Source organism: Eulemur rufifrons, chromosome 5 (genome assembly GCF_041146395.1).
Source record: "Eulemur rufifrons isolate Redbay chromosome 5, OSU_ERuf_1, whole genome shotgun sequence".
NCBI lineage: Eukaryota > Metazoa > Chordata > Mammalia > Primates > Lemuridae > Eulemur > Eulemur rufifrons.
This window is the reverse complement of record NC_090987.1, coordinates 47130828-47147751: the sequence shown is the minus strand read 5'-3', so window position 1 is coordinate 47147751 and position 16924 is coordinate 47130828. Positions and strand designations below refer to the sequence as shown.

General features: G+C 41.2%; 1 protein-coding gene across 1 annotated transcript; it reads left to right on the top strand.

The window, feature by feature from the left end:
- Positions 1-427: 427 nt before the first annotated feature.
- Positions 428-2403, top strand: TMEM200C (transmembrane protein 200C). The gene has a single exon (XM_069467849.1). It carries the CDS (start codon positions 502-504, stop codon positions 2401-2403), a length of 1902 nt encoding a protein of 633 aa, XP_069323950.1. The 5' UTR covers positions 428-501.
- The last annotated feature ends 14521 nt before the right edge of the window (positions 2404-16924 follow it).

Genomic DNA, 16924 nt, shown 5'->3' with positions numbered 1-16924 from the left:
AACTCCCTTGGGAAATCTGATTCCAGCAGGACTAAGGGAAAGGCTCTTGCCGGGAAAGTCCTCGACCACTACTTTTGAGTCCGCACATGTAGTTTTTAATTAATGATTGGAACTCCATTGACTGCCAAGCAGGAGGGTTTGAAATGAACAGGCCGGGGAGTGTGTGGAGGGATGGGCTGGGGAGTGGGGAGAGGAGGTTCTCTCAGATTGTTTTGTCACCGCCTGTCAGTTATTGCAACAACGTTTCCCTTCCCTAATATCTACCCCACCCCAGCCTTGGGTTAGTGGGTAAAGGCCCTGGGGTGGGGGCACACATGGAGTGGGATCTGGGAGCAGGGCAATTGCAGCGCCTGGGATGTTGCTGCAGCCAAGCCCACACCCTCTGACTGTCTTCCTCTGCTTTGCAGCAGGAGGAGGTGGCGGAGCAGCTAGTGGGCAGTTGGCGCCCCCCCTGCACAAGCCTCCACCCCAGAGGCTAGTCCCGCATTCCACAAGTTCGCCATGATCGCCACCGGTGGCCTGCTGAGGATTTCCGCCAGAAAGCAGGATCCCCTCCGCCCCCCCAGCCAGATCCCCAAGCGCAAGCGGAAAGCCAAGAAGAGGCGCAAGAACGACGTGGTGGTGGTGAAGGGCAAGCTGAAGCTGTGCTCCATCTCGGGGCTCATCGCCCTCTGCGGAATCCTGGTGCTGCTGGTGGGCATAGCCATGGCGGTGGTGGGCTACTGGCCCAAGGCCAATGGGGCCAGTAAGGAGGGGGGTAAGCAGCTGCCGCCCGCGGGCAGCGGCCACCGCGTCCCAAACACGGCCAATAGCAGCAACAGTGGCAGCAAAAACCGGTCCAGGAGCCACTCGGGGACTCCGGAGGGTGCCAACTCCAGTTCCGTGGGCGCGCCCAGGGGCACACCCCCAGCGCGGCCCAACGCCCCTTCCTCCTCCTCCTCCACGTCTGTGGGTTTCTTCTTCCGTGTCTTCTCGGGCTACCTGCACTCTGACAAGCTTAAGGTCTTCGGGCCCCTCATCATGGGCATCGGCATCTTCCTCTTCATCTGCGCCAACGCGGTGCTCCACGAGAACCGGGACAAGAAGACCAAGATCATCAACCTGCGCGACCTCTACTCCACCGTCATCGACGTGCACAGCCTCCGCGCCAAAGACCTGGCGGCCGCCGCAGCTGCGGCCACGGCCGCAGCCACCTCCTCGTCAGCCTCGGCCCCCTCCGGGGCCACGCCGCTAAATGGCTTCCTCAGCTACGTGCAGTCGCGGAGCCTGGAGCTGAAGCCGGGGAGCTGCTGCGGCGCTGGGGACGCCTTCGGAGCAGCGGCGATGCTGGCTAAGGGCCCGTGGCCTCACCCCGCGGCGCTGGGTAGTGGCGGCGCGAGGGGCGCCGCGTCCCCGCCCGACCTGGCCTCGTCCCCGCGCTGCCCGCGGGAGCCCCCGAGCTTGGCAGAGGCCGTGTACAGCATCTACCGCGAGCGCTCGGGCGGGGCTGGCCGTCGCCGGGCCGCAGCTGCCGCCGCCGTGGCCGCCGCCGCCGCCACTGCCACCGCCACCGCCACCGCCACCGCCACCGCGGCCGCCAGCAGCAGCAGCAGCCCCGCACGCTGCAGCCCACCCGAGAGCTGGGGGCGCCAGAGCACCGCCAGCTCCCTCGTGGGCTCCTCGCTGAGCGCCTTCGCGCTGCTACCCTTGCAAGGGGACCGCGACAGGGACGGGGACGCAGAGGGCGCGAGCTGCAGCTGGCAGAGGCCTCCCGGGGAACGCGGCTCCCGGGAGATCCCGCGGGGCGAGCTCGACCTGAGCTTGACCAGCCTCCGCGGCGCCGAGGGCGGCGCGCGCTGGGCGCACGGCGAGCAGGAGGAGCCCGAGGGCGCGGTGGCGGCGCGCACCGCCAGGGGGCAGGGCGGCCGCCTGCCTAGGACCGGCCGGTATGCGGCCTTGCGGCGCCGCAGCACCAGCGGGCTCCCGGACTACCGGGCACCGTCGTCCCCCGATCCTCCGCCCTCCCCGGGCAGCGAGGACCTGGACTCCAGCCTTCTAGCCAAGGCCGCCTCCCCCTCGCCTCCCCTGCCGTTGGAGGACTCTCCCCCTGCCAGGCGGGACTCTGGGAGTTCCCAGTCGGATGACCCATCCATTAGCAATAAGGGCTACACCCCTCTGCGGGAGGCCGGCACCTCCTTGGAGTCAGTCATGGACGCAGTAGCCAGTAAAAGGCAAGACTGTGCTGCCGCCACCGCCCCGGGTGCAGAGCAGAGCGTCCCGGAGGGTGCCAGCCAAGAGACACCCACGGCTGGGCCACCTCAGCCGGTGCAGAGGCAGTTTACAAACAAGGAGAAACTCTTCATGATTTCCCGGTCTCATGCCATGGGGGTAGAAGAAGGAGAACTGGAAAGCGCTGGCACTTAGGGAAAGAGGGAGCAAGGAGGGGAAAGGAGAGGAAACGGGAAAAGCTCCCACTTGAATCCGTGCAATAACAGGTCCCTCTTTCCTTTGTGGACTGATCCGAGGACATCATTCAATATCCAAAGAGCTGCAGAATGTTATCCTTGAATTGCGTTCGCAAGATTCCTGTACATATAACTCCAAGCAATTTTTTTTAAAAAGCAAACTAGTCTTTTTATGTCCGATGGTGATTGTATGTTCCATGAAAACCAAATGTATTAAAAGGTCAGCAATCTAGTTCATTAGATAAAATTCTCTTAATTTTCTTAGGATGAAAATAATATATTTTTGACAGTAACTGTGCACTTTACTCCAACTTTATTTTTTATCCCTAATTTCCCTAACCCCTGTACTCTGCCGCTGGTTTTGTCCATAGCTGCTTGTGAATGACAAGCTTTTTTCTCCCTCCGCTTGTGGAGCATAGAAGAGTTTGTCTCAGTTCTTTTAGAATTGATCTTACTCAATGAAATCAAAGCCAAAAGCATGAGTAATTCAGGAAAGAGCACTTTCCTCACCCTACCCTACTCTGCTCACCCAACTGTCCAAGGCCTCTTTATTTTTTAAAAGGGCATATGCATTTTGCTACTAGGGTATGTTGTGCAGGCTGGAGAGGGCAGGAGCCAGATGGACTGTTATATTCCTAAGTTCACAATATTAAGTACACCATGCTTTATTGAGTGTTATCACACCTGTATTGAAAATAGCATTAATATTTAAAATCTTTTTTAATAAAAGAAGTTTCCGAACAGTTAAACATCATATGGCCTCATTTTGCTTTGTAGCTAGTTCATCTGGTACATCTAAAATATTTTGCTGTGACGCTGCTACTAGGACTGTAGTTATCTTCCCCCAAAGTACTCAGTGTCATCATCATTCAATCCGTTTACAGTGAATTTTCAACTTAAAATGTAGGGTAGTATTTAACATTTGGGAGTTTCTCTTTCAAACAGAATGAAACATTAGTCATTTTCAATACTTCTAGTTTACCTCAAAGTATTAATTTACAGAGCAGCAGGCTTAATAGTCCCTTCTCATCTTCTTAGTTTCACTATTTGATTTTGATTTTAACTTCATGATCTTGAATCCATGGCCTACATAGGCAAAAAGGTAATGTTTTAATAATTTGGCAGATTGTTTACAATTGATGTTATTAAGAATTAATTAGTTAATTTTCAAGAATAGTAAACCAGCTGTGGTCATGTTAGTCCTCATGGATGAAGCAGCTGGTCCTACGGACAGAGTGCACATTCAGGACTGAGACTGGGCCTCAACTCTTGATATTGTTACCTGTGTAGCCTTGTGTGAGTCACAAACTCTGAGTCTCCATCATCTGGTCTGTAAAGATGGTTATTGAAATTATTATTACCATTATAATATGTTGTCTGAATGCATGCTGTATAAGAATGGGCCTTCCCTTGATTTAAGCTCAAAAAAGTGTAGGCTGAAATTTGGGATATCCACTTAATATCTGCCTAACCTTAGACAAATCACTAAATCTCTCCAGGCCTCTGGTGGATGATACAATCTCTATGATCTCCCTCAGCTCTAAAAGCTTTACTTAAGGGTGCTGATTTTTTTCCTGGATGAAATTATATTATATTTGTGCATATAACTTGGCGAAGAGTGAATATACTTCATAAGCTACCCTTTTTAGTGTAACATTCTGTAATAAATTTAAAGGATATAATTTATTCCCAGATTGGATCTGCATTAAGCTAATAACTCACTTTAAGGCTGTGGATTAATATATTGGACCTTTCTATATAGCAAAAATGAGTTGCCACTAGTGAGGGACAAGGAAATGTATTGAGACCTCCAGGTAATGTTAAATTTCAACAGTCCCAATTGCTTCATCACTCTTCCAAAACAAACTCTAAATTTCCCTAGGTTTTCTTTCCTATTACCTTGCATATTGGGGATAATTTATGTACTGAGAGAGTTTGTTATTTAAAAGGAAAAACAGGTTCTGGTATTCTAAATTGCTGTTGGAAGTCCTCAGAAAATACACTGTATGACATTTAGCAAGTAATAAAGCCACTACCTCTAGTTCAACTAAAGAGGTATGGGTAAAATAATATTTACCTATTAAAAACTTAAGAAAATTCACTCTAACCAACTGATTAGACTTGATACTGACTGCCTAGTTATATTAATCAGATTAAATAAAAACTTCTAGCTCATGTTGATCTCATACACACAGGCCCTCTGAAATTAATTTCGGCAAACTAACTTAGTTCAGTATCAAGTTGCATCTATCTTAACTGTTGAACAATTTATATATTTTTTTCTGAAGATGAAAAAGGATGAGCTCAATTTTCCAAATCTTGTGAGGAGCCTGGGATTTTCTCAGATTTCAAAAAAGTCCCCTGAAATTATGAGCATAGTAATTCACAATCTTAACTTTCATAGGAGCAGAATGTTCTGCAAGGACAATGCTGGTTTTTACTCATTTCTTACTGTGGGCTGAGTATGAGTTTTATACATATTATCTCAGTGCATCCTCACAGCAACTCTGTCAAAGTAGGATTATTATCATCCCCATTTTGCAGAGAAAGAAGCTGAAGTCAGATGGTGGAGCCCTTGCCCAGGGTTACACTGCTGGTTGTGGGAGCCAGGATTTCTACAGAGCTTTGAGGATCAGATGGCTCCGTTGGCAGATGCCAAGCTGAAATTGGCATTTCTAGAGACCATCAAAATACTTTCTACCTTCTTAGCTTCCCCTAGATGCTTTTCCAGAACCATTTTTAGAGAAATGTGGAGAAATGTTAGAATGCACAATCAGATAAAAAACTGAAGTTTGTAAATTTTGAACTGGAATAAATAAGTTTTTTTAATAAGTGACTTTGTGGGGTTTTTCTGTGCCCAACAAATAGGAGTATTTGAAGGGACCTTACAGATTATGGAATCCCTCCACCTTTTACTTATAAATGATATTGCTAAGATTTAGAAAGATGTAATGATTTGGTCAGAGGCAAAGAGCAATGGCAGGACCCCAGTGTTAAAATAATCACAGCAATTGGTGTGATTGATTTTCTCCCTGAATTTCTATCATGTACCAGCTGAGTGACCATGGGCAAGCCACTTAGCGTTTCTGTGTCTCAATGGCCTTTTCCACACAATAGGGATCATAATGTACCTACCTCACAGGACTGGAGTGAAGATTAAATGAACTAATGGGCATGGCAGTGGTGCTATAAAAAGGTCTGTTAGTTTTATTTAATTTAAAATAGAATCAATTGCCAAACAATTTTTAGATGGACTTCCTCCTTATTAACAGAATAATTTTAGATTAAAAATCTAAAATGTAAGGCAACATAGCATAGTGGCTCAAAGTGTTACTTAGAGAGGTTACATAACATTATAGCTGGGTTTTCACATCTATTAAATGGAGATAATAAATAGCATTTGACTCACAGAATTAATTATTTAAATGAGGACTAAATAAACTAATATACTTAAAGGACTTTGAACAATTCCTGGCACATAAAAAATTCAGTAAATGTTAACTACTCTTATTAAGGTGCAATACAAAAAAGTAATTAGTAGGCTAAATTTACTGCTCAGTTGTTAGGGACAACCATAAACATTATACTGAAGTCTTTGTAATTTAGGTATATCAAAAAGGAAAAAAAATAGACCTTTAAAAATGAGGACTTATGCTGTTGCAGTTCCCCTGATGGAACAGAGAGCTAACAAGAACTAGATATGTGCTCCTCGCGGTCCCGTGGTCAGAGCATTACGTAACAGTGAATGAATGCCCAAACTGGTTTGCTTGGCTGTACTGAGCCACAATTATTCCATTTCCATTTATTGAGGCTCGTCGAATTAGAAAGGCCAAGCAAGTCCCTGAGGTCCCAGCCTCTGTCTGTTAGAAAGTCCCAAAGTAAAGATCAGGAGCTTTATTGATTTATTTAAATTGTCTAGACAAAAGTTTTGCTACTGGTTTTCTCTTTACTCATTTTGGGTTCCCTTTAAAGCTGCAGCTCTGATTTTTTTTTTTTTTTTTTTAGCTAAAGAACTTTTAAAAACCCTCCAACACATCAAATTAGTACAAACTAAGTATATGAATTTGTATTTTAATTAGAATAGTAGTTTTACCAAGATAAAAAAATATATATTTCACAGTCAAGTAATTTATAAATATGACCTTCTTATATTAAGGGTTGCAGTTTAAGGTTGATATATTTCTCATTCATAACAAATAAAGAATAGGATTGATGTTTATGGAGCTTCTTTAATAGAGATCCAGACTATTTTTTTATTTTAATTATTTTTGGGGGGTACAGTAAAAAAGACTAAGTTTTAGAATGACTAACTCTGAAAAGAGTTCTAAGACTTTCTTTTTCTTTTCAGGGAAGTCATCTTTGAGGCCTTTTCTTCAAAAAGGAATGACTTTCTTTAAATGGATGTGAAAAGGACGTGCTTTTTCTATTAAGCTACCAGAGGTTGGGGAGTCCAACTTTAGTCAAACAGCTACTTGCCACTCTCCAAAGACCTGACGAGCTACTTGCTTTCTGTGTGCCATCTGCTTATGAGTCAGAAAACCCCGGGCTAGTGCTGGGCCCACATGGGCTTGAACCAGAGTAGGAGTTACAAATGCCAGCCTTCCTGGAGATTTAGCCTTCACCCCAGAACCAGAGGTGCTTTAGGGTTTCTACCACCTGAAAAGATATTGTCATTCCGCTTGGAATGGGCTCCCAACTCTTACCCCTTCCATAATCCCAGCTATGATACGGCTGTGCTTGACAAACCGAACAGTGGCTGATTCGTTACTAAGATAACATATCGCAGGTCAAAGGACTCAAACAGGTTATACAGATGCACTTTGAGTATCACAAAGCATGTGCCTGTCTCAATAACCTGTGCTTCTGGTCCCACATTGTGACCAAATCCCACTAAGGGACAGAAGGCTGAATGTCAATAACAAAGGAGGAAAACAGGGATGAAGAAAAAGAAAATCCTGCAAAAAGAGAAAAAAGACAAAGTTAGACTAGAGTAGCTAGAAAAGCTTTTTGTTTCATAAACAAGTATCTGATTATTCTTGTTTGTAGATTTCCTTCCTTTCTATCTTTTTTTTTTTTTTTTTTTTTGAGACAGGGTCTCGCTGTGTTGCCCACGCTAGAGTGCAGTGGCATCATCATAGCTCACTGCAGCCTCAAATTCCTGAGCTCAAACCATCCCGAGTAGCTGGGACTACAGGTGTGTGCCACTACACCTGGCTAATTTTTTTTTATATACATTTTTTGTAGAAATGGGATTTCACTATTGCCCAGGCTTGTCTCAAACTCCTGGCCTCCAACAATCCTCCTGCCTTAGCCTCCTAAAGTGCTAGGATTATAGACATGAACCACCACACCTGGCCAGACAATGTTTTAAAATGAAAAATTACAATAGCTTTTATTCCTTAGAATATATTCTCTCATCAAATACATGGCTAGACATTAATTTGTATATTTTTCAATATTAAGGGAATTTCACAAAACATTGTATTCTTGAAATGAACCATTTGATACTAATAAATGCTAAACATCTAATAATGTCCAATAATTGAAAATAAATTTATGGGCAAAGATACAAACAATTGCTTTTAAGTTGAGAAACTCAAGTATCTTTAAACTATGTCTGTACTTGCAAAGGAAGAAAACCCAAAAGTTATTAGTGACTGATGTAATTAGGTCAATTGAAGCAAACCAGGTCAGAAAATGACTTTGCCATTGCTCTGTTTTATGTGATTACCTTATCACTCTATTTTGCATAGATACAACCTAAAAGAAAGAAATTTTACCTGTAGAAGTAAGTAGCTGTGGCTCAAGCTGCTGCCCTTTTGGTAAATGACACAAATTGTTTTCAGATAAGTTCAAGATATAAACCACCTATCATGAGTCAGGCAGGCATTGTGTTAGGTGGAAAGGATAAAAATATGAGTAAGACATAATTTCCAACTACAAGGTCTTGCAGTAGTATTGTTTTTGAGACAGGTACATAATCAATAATTTCAATACAATGTAAGTATTATAGGACCATTATGATGTGGATCTTTCAGCTGAGTCTTGAGAAATGAAGAAAATGTCAGATAGATACAAAAGGTGGCAAAGGTATATTGGCCAGGAGGACCAGCATGAGCAATTGCAGGAGGCAAAGCATAATTTAACAAGGTAGATTTTCATAAGGCAACTTGTATTTGACTTTTCTCTAGTATTTCCACACGAGCAGAGTGAGGTGTTTATTTTGAAAAAAAAACAAAAAACAAAAAAAACAAAATTATATGTCCCTATATCTATATCTATAAATAAATAGATTCTCCTTTATGAGTAGATGGGTATTTGAAATTAAGATTAAGATGATTTTGGCATTAAGATACTCAAAATGTATATTCCCTACTAGTCGATTTTTACTTATTCCCCATGTATAACTGCCCTCTACTAGCAGGACTTCTTAACTGAGAAGTATCAGCACACGGAATTAACAAACCATATTTGTATTGGACCTAAACTATCTTTATGAACAAGAATGATTTTTGCTGAATTAAAATTTTTGCTTTAAAATTACCATTTAATTTAAAATTTCAAATTCTGGAAATTATTTCTCTAGATGTTTGTATAATGAGATGATACTGGGAGGAGAATCTGTCACTTGTCAAGGCGGTTTGTGTCGTTCCCAGCATGGTGGATGCTATTGTGTCACTCCATGTACTGTTGTGACTGGAGACAGCATAAACTTGGGGTTATTCCACAGGCCACAGGTCATTTTTCAGAATCTAGACATGATAACTGAATGTATTTCTATAGATTTCTACATCAAGTTGCAACATTATATTCTGAGCAAACAAAAATAATTTATTTTTGTTAATAACAAACATTTCATTCCTATTTTTCCTCACATATGTGTTCATAGCAAAAGAAAAGATTATTTAAGGCCCAGATAGCCTGTTGCAAATGTGGTTGAATATTCTTTGAGGACCGGCATCACAAACACTATGCTTTTTGATTTCTAAACAGCCAGTCATTTTTAGATAGTCACTGAAAACAGATTTGGCCAGAATAATGCAGTATAAATGCAGCTTAATATTTTGTTTACCTACAAAGCTGCAAACAAAAACATATAGGCAAAAAAAAAATCTGTTTTTCAATACAAATATTCTATTCAAGTAAGAAAATTAGCATAATTTTGTTTGTTGGAATTCCACATATAATTATTTGATTTTTTTCCAAAATCTTTTCAGTGCATGAACACAGTCAAGGAAAAAAATGTAAAATGTATCTATTCTTTTTTCTAGTCCATGAAAGTGAGAATTTTGTAAGCACTTTCCATTGCAGGTAAAATTCAATAGATTATTATCAATTGCAGTTTAATTGTTAGAGCCACTAATAACTCTTTCATAGAGATACATGTATTAGTAAGAAGTTTAACATTTGGAGATACTGGTAGATAAAGTGCCGTGGTTAATATGGCATGGTAAATGATGTCAGGAAGCAAATAGAATTCTTGATAAAGAGCAAGAAATTTCAAAAGACTAATTTGGTGACCTAAATGCTAATCCTGCTGCTTATGTAACCACATGGCTCGATGTGTTTGGAACACTAAATACGACTTGAGTGCTTGCTCATTTGATTGTACAATCTCTTCCATTTGTATTTCTAATTTTATTTTAGCTTTATGCCTGAGAACATTTCTTGATTTATTAGTCTTGCTTGGGATTATTACTTTAGAAAAAACTGAATGCAGTTATAATAATAGTAATAATAACAATAGGCTTAAAGGAGACCAAAAAGTAATTTGAGTACTTTACTAATAATATAGTAATTGTTTGCTCCCAAATTTTTATATCTTCTCAAATAGAAAGTAAATTGACTGATATCTTCTTGAAACATGTGCTGCTAAAAAGCCAAAACAATTAAAGTGCATGTTTGCAACCTCCTTGTTCCTCAAATCCCATGGATGTTGGACACTAGAAACTTTTTTTATTTATATGGCATATTCTGACTAAGTCAGAGAGATGGTGGTGAATGCTTTCCAAGATTTCTTTTATTATAAAGTGAATGAAAAGGACATTTAATAATGCTTTACCTGGTTGGAAGACAAATGCCAGCTCTGATTAAGTCAATGGCAATTAAACATAACACGTACAAATAAATTGAACAGAGCATCCGGCTAGCCTATGAGTATGACTCACCTTCAGTGGAAGCACCAATCATAGTACAAAAATAAATAAAGGGATATAAAAAGAAAAACTTGTTTCAGACATGATTAGGGCCATGAGTAAGAATAATTCAAGTGGATGTGTGGCAACTTCTAATGCAACATAATTTTAGAAAATAATTTAGTGATTGTATAAATGTGACATGCCTGAAAAATGTTAATTAAACTGGTTTACACAATGGTGGAGATGTATAATTATTTAGACATGCTCCCACGGTCATTTGGAATGAAATTGTAAATTCCAGTTCTGAAAGGCTCTTTTGGATTGTAACCCTGGAGCTGAGGGTTGGATGCAAAGCCTTTTCTATCCACTGAAAATCATGAGATCCCAGAAGTGTCACAGGCCTGCTTCACTCTTCTCTGATTTCATTTACACAGATTAGAAAGAGGAACTTCAACGGCAATGAGGATCTGTACCTTTAAGGCTTTCTCTTTTGCCCAGCATCTTTCAGCACATTTGATTCATGGAAGAAAGAGAGCAATATGATATTAGGTCGGGTCTCAGAATGAATAATCCAGCCATTGTATCTTTTGATTTATACATACTCCTTATACTCTTAAACTTGGAAAAAGAGGGAGATTATTGAGAAAATGAGCCACCGCATCCATTGAAGTCCAGAACGTTTTTACCGTAATGTCTAATACTGATAGGATTGCCTGAGATTTGTTTCCGAGTCTTGGCCTGGAATTACAGATTTGGGAATCAGGCTTTTGAAATAAAAACTAGGACTGATGACAGAAGTATTAGTGGAAGGACACCTGGGATTTTGAGTTGCAAAGCTTACAAACTAAATGAGACCCAAGAGTTGTGATTTTTGTGTGTGTGTGTGTGTGTGTGTGTTGACCTATGAACTATTAACACATAAATCATCTTTGCAACTTACTGCTTTACTTTGAGGTCTATGAACAAAAATAAATACTTTTGAGAATAAATCACATAGTATGGTAAGAAACCCTTGCTTCAAGCAGATAACAGGACTTGACAAGCCATATATGCCGTAGTTCTCATGATATGGGCTGCAATCTTAAGAAAAGTCAATAAATTCCAAACATAATTTCTATGTCATAGAACTCTGTTATAGCCCAGCCTTAGGAATGAACTTCATCTTATTTATACTAGCAAAGAACATACATAAGACTAGATGATGAATTCATTGGTCAGTTTTTATATTTTGGTTTTCATGTCAAGCAGTTTCTGTTCTCATCATGCCTACCACAATCAATGTTATGAGCCCAAGTGAAGACTGGAGTATTTTGGAGCTCTGGGCCTTGCCATGTGGACTTAAGGAGACTAGATAAAACCCTGAACGTGAAGTGAACCAAACAAATGTCAATTTTACAGGCACTGGGATTGCTATAAAAGACATTTGCATCATTAAATTAAAATAAAATAGAAATCATTATGCAACTAAGTTCCTCAGTTGGAATACACAGAATTTCTTTTTCCTAGACTCTAATTAGAAAATTCAGAGATGGTCAAAATAATTTTGAAAGAGCTTATGTTTGTTCTGATACCAGTTATGGATATTTTTAAGGGAGAATTTGCTATGGAGAGTGCTTAAAAACTTCTTCTCAAAATGTGACACCATAAGCATTCATTTGTGGAGATGTCATACACCTGAACAGAGCTAGGCTTTTTCTAGTTTACTCTTTATAGAACCAGTCTATGAATTTCATCTTGAATTTCAAAGCACAATATAATCCTTGTTTACAAAATGAGCAAAACATAGCTCTATAAAGAGATAAATTTTATCTTATCACATTCTATTATGCCTACGGAATTTCATTTAAATGGCATCATTAATTTTCTCTTTAATTTTGGTTTTCTTTAGACCACAATAAAGGGTTCAAGACTAGGTCAAATTGACATAAACGTGTTGGGAATTTTACCGCTGTCAAAGGACAAATTAGTTAATTTGGGTTAAAAACAATCTATATTGCTTTATCCTTATTGAACACTTACACCAATCATTGCCCAATTTTCTTACTGTGTGCTGGAATGCTAGGGCTCCAGTGACCAAATTCAAAGCCATTTTAAATTGATGAGTCAGTATTTAAAATACATCAAAACCCCATTTTCAGACTACTTTGTGTCAAATCACTTTCTCATGCTTTATCCCTAGATGACTCAGAAGTCTACACGCTTTTTATGTTCAGCGTTTGTTCTAAAATTTCAGATTTCCCTGCATCTTGCTCCCCCTACTGCTGAGTCGGTGTATGCACGCCTCAAAGTAAAAATAAAGGCCACGTTTCCACGTACCGGATACTTGCTTTTTCCATAAAACGAATGCCCTTCCCTGCCACCCCCTCCCCCTGCCAAAATGTGAAGCGATCTGGATAATAAACTTTCCTTTCTATCACCTAATTATTCTTATCAATAGCATAAGTTCATTCTGTATTCTTTCTGAATTCTTTTCTGTAGCTAGGCTCCCACCCTGGAGAAGTGAACAAATGCCTGTTACAAGACTCACTGCCAATTTCCCTGAAGCAGAAGTACAAATGCCAGCCACACTTCCCGCCACGGGACGCACCTCTGCATCTGCTCAAACCTCATCAACCAGTGACCGTCCAAGGGTAACAACTACTGCTCTGCTCCTACCTTCTACAAATCAGTCTTTTGGCCAACTCTTACTCAGGAGCATACAGGGCAATATATTCTGAGAAAATAGGTCCAGCCTAACCAAGTTGATATGGTTAAAAAAAACACCAGAGTCCATCTGTTGTCAACTTGGCATCCATATGCACCTCATTAACCATATTTAATTTCCTAATAAGGACATAAGCAATGCCATGCTTCTGCCTAACATGATACAACTATCTCTCATGCACCTGAAAACATGGCAACATTCTCTATGATAGAGGATACAAATTCAGTTTATTCTTCTCTGAGTGATGCTTATTTCTCTTGTAGCTAAGTCGCACCCAACCCTCTGCTATCTTGTAGCTTAAATATTGAGATAAAATTAAGTGAACCACTATTAATCTATCATAAGTTAGACATCAGAAGAGCTGAAGTGGGGAAAAAGAAAAAGAAGTTTTCATATTTCATGTCCCTTCACCTTTAGCAAGCACATTGGCTGGTTGTGATTCCTTTTCTGGTGGGTGACCGACAAGTTTATGCCTGAAAGGTCTGTACCAGGAGCCATCCTACCTATGTTAGGGTGTTGTGCATTGTCATTACAGGACCTGGTAATTCTAACAGGCACCATCGGGATCTCCTGCATTCCTGATAATCTCCTGACTCTCACTGTGTAGCAGCAAACCAATTTCCCCTTGATTGTCAGAATTAGTCACATCACCTAGTACAATTACTCCTTTCTTTGCCTATACAGTCACTAGTATGAATAGCCCAAAGAGGCCAGATGGCAATCTCAGCTTCCGGTTTAATGGAACCAATAGTGTGTCCCTTGATGGAAGCATCCCTCTCTTGGGAACTAAGATCTTTAGACTAGCAGAGCCCAAAGTTGTAGCTGTCAGAAGCAAAACTTTCCCTAGTACATCATTAGGGATAGCAGTGAGAGGAATCACTCCCATTTCTACCCCTTGATTACTGGACACATGAATAAGAGTTATGGGAGAAACATCAACATGTACTTGTTGCTGATTCAGAGGTCACAACACAATCTGGAGAATATTACCCCGGCCTGTAAAGTGTTGCCACAGAGCTGGTGTAGATCATTCCATCATTCTATCAGGCCAGCTGTTTAGATGACTGAAACTGGTGAATTTTGTGTACACGAGACCATTTACAAGCTACATTTGCTGTAAAATTAGTTTTATAGGTAGAATCAAAACTATGTGGAATACCATTATGGTAAAAAAGGCTTTCTGAAAGTCCACAGATGGTGGTTTCAGAAGAAGTATTTCAGGCAAGGAAGGCAAATCCATATCCAAAGTAGGTGTCTACTCCACTGAGAATAAAACGCTGCCCCCTCCCATGATGGGAGTGGTCCAGCGCAACCAGCCTGCCACCATGCTGGGGGCTTATTGTTGTCTCTGTTGCCATGACCACTTTGTTCATGAGCCCGCTGGGAAAAGAGGATGTGGCTAGGGAAAGAGGGGTGGCTGGGGAAAGAGATGACTGAAATTTACAAAAGGGGTCATCTTGTCCATCTGATAATTAAAACCCTCCTCTCCAGGAAAAACAAACTACCAGGTGCACTGCTTGAAGTTCTGCCCAAAAGAGGATTTCCCTGCACACCACCCTAGAATGGGACATATTGTTGCTCTTGTTCAATTTTATTTTTAAGGAGACAATGTCCCACTATGTTGCCCAGGATGGAATGCAGAGGCTATTCATAGGTGCAATTATAGGGCACTGCAGCCTTGAACTCCTGGGCTTTAGTAATCCTCTTCCCAAGTAGCTGGAACTATAGGCATAAAAGCATGCACCACTGCACACAGCTTTCTCTTTTTCTTTCTCTGTCTGTCTCTCTCTCTCTCTCTCTTTCTTTCTTTTAGTCTTGTTCACTTTTGAGTGGTACAAGTGTATTGTTCAGAACAGCCTGAGTTTTTTTCTTACTCAGCCAACTGGTCATAGGAGCATTATATAGGTGTGATAGTATGTTGCTAGCCCTGTCAGTTGAAAGCAAATTGTTTCTGATGATCTTTGCTAAAATGCATAGAGAAAAAAGCATTTGTTAGTCAATAGCTGTAGACCAGATGTCAGGGAATGTTTTGGTTAGCTCCAGCAGTGAAATCTATCTGTAACATCATCTGAAATGGTTAAGTTTATAATAATACTACTATATTCCCAAATCTGCCTATTTCCTGCAGAGCCCATTTAGGTAAGTTGAACAGGTACGTAGTAGGAACCCCAGCAACTTGATGGTGACACTGATTTATATAATCCCTCTAGGAATACAGTATTGCTTCCAAAGTCTTCAGCCTCATTGGAATCTGACCGTATTTCCCCAACTGAAGGTTCAAGGTTTCATTACTTCGCAATGAATAACCTAGCATAGAGACCCTGCAAAATTCTAAATTCAATTTGCATTGTAATTCAGCCACCTGCAAGATTAGACTTTGAGTTTGGCTTTTAAAATCCCTGATTCTACAGTTAAAGGAGATAGGGTTTCTTTAAGAACAATGATAGCCCTTAAAACACTGGAAACTTTAAGCTCTGAGCTCAATTTCTTTCTCTAAATTCTGTAGCATGCTTAGAACCAGCCAATCAACATCATTACACTCCGTAGTGCCACTAACATGATTTGCAGCAGCTGTTACTTGATCACCCAAAGCCTTATCTGTTAGAGGCAATGGATGGATTACGAGTGATCACAAGTGATCACTTAAGTGACTGTTTTGCCATTGAACATCACGGAATACCAGGGCCCCTTTTACCACTGGAACAGGTCATCAATGCCTTTAAACCCAATTAAATCAGAGAGCCTATTCCAGATTCCCATCCTTTAGGTTCTGTTCCAGTGTTAATAATCATTGATCAATGTTTACTCAGAGAAGCAAAACTACTACGAGTTGTAGAATAAGGTATTTACATAGAAATTAGATCTTACAAAATCGTGGGAAGCAGTGGAGGAAGTGAAGTCTCATGAGGTGAGTTATAGGATCAGAGACGAGTTGTCAACCAGTTCATCTGAGAAGCCAAGCACGTCCAGCTGCCAAAACAGGACCGAGAAGGGGAGGCTGCTGGGGACATCTGTGGAAAGCTGTGCCTCTATCTAGTCACTACCTCTGTGGATCTGCCACCAGCCACCTGCGGCCACTGCAGGACAACAGGGCCAGCAGGCAGGAAGAAGACCTCGATGCGGGGTGGAGGAAGTCAAGGGCCAACCTGATCTGCTGGCCCCTCTACATCTGACTGTCACCACATGTTTGATGAGCTTCCAAGAGCGGCTGTGGATGCTTCACTTCCACTTTCTGCAAACTGGTCTTTAGGCTACTCTAGCCTGGAGCCACATGTGGGAGGGAATTCTAAGAACAAAATTCCGGTTTTATAAGAGCAGCATAGTATTAACTTGTGACCAGGAAGGTAGTCCTTACTTCAGGCCATCTAAATACTGTATTTTAGGATTTGTACCAAGCTATTTTTTTTTTTTTTTTTTACCTCTTCTTATCTTAGGACAAAGGGAGTTTTGTTGCCTTTTCCGGTAGTAATTATAAACTAGAACAAGAAGCCCACATTTTCAAGAACAATTTAGAGGGCAATGGTAAGAAATACATGCTTTTTGATTATTTTTTGACTTATCGACATGACACAACTGAAACATACATTAAGCATACACTCATGTCCATAGCAGGATTATTGACAATAGCCGAAAGGTAG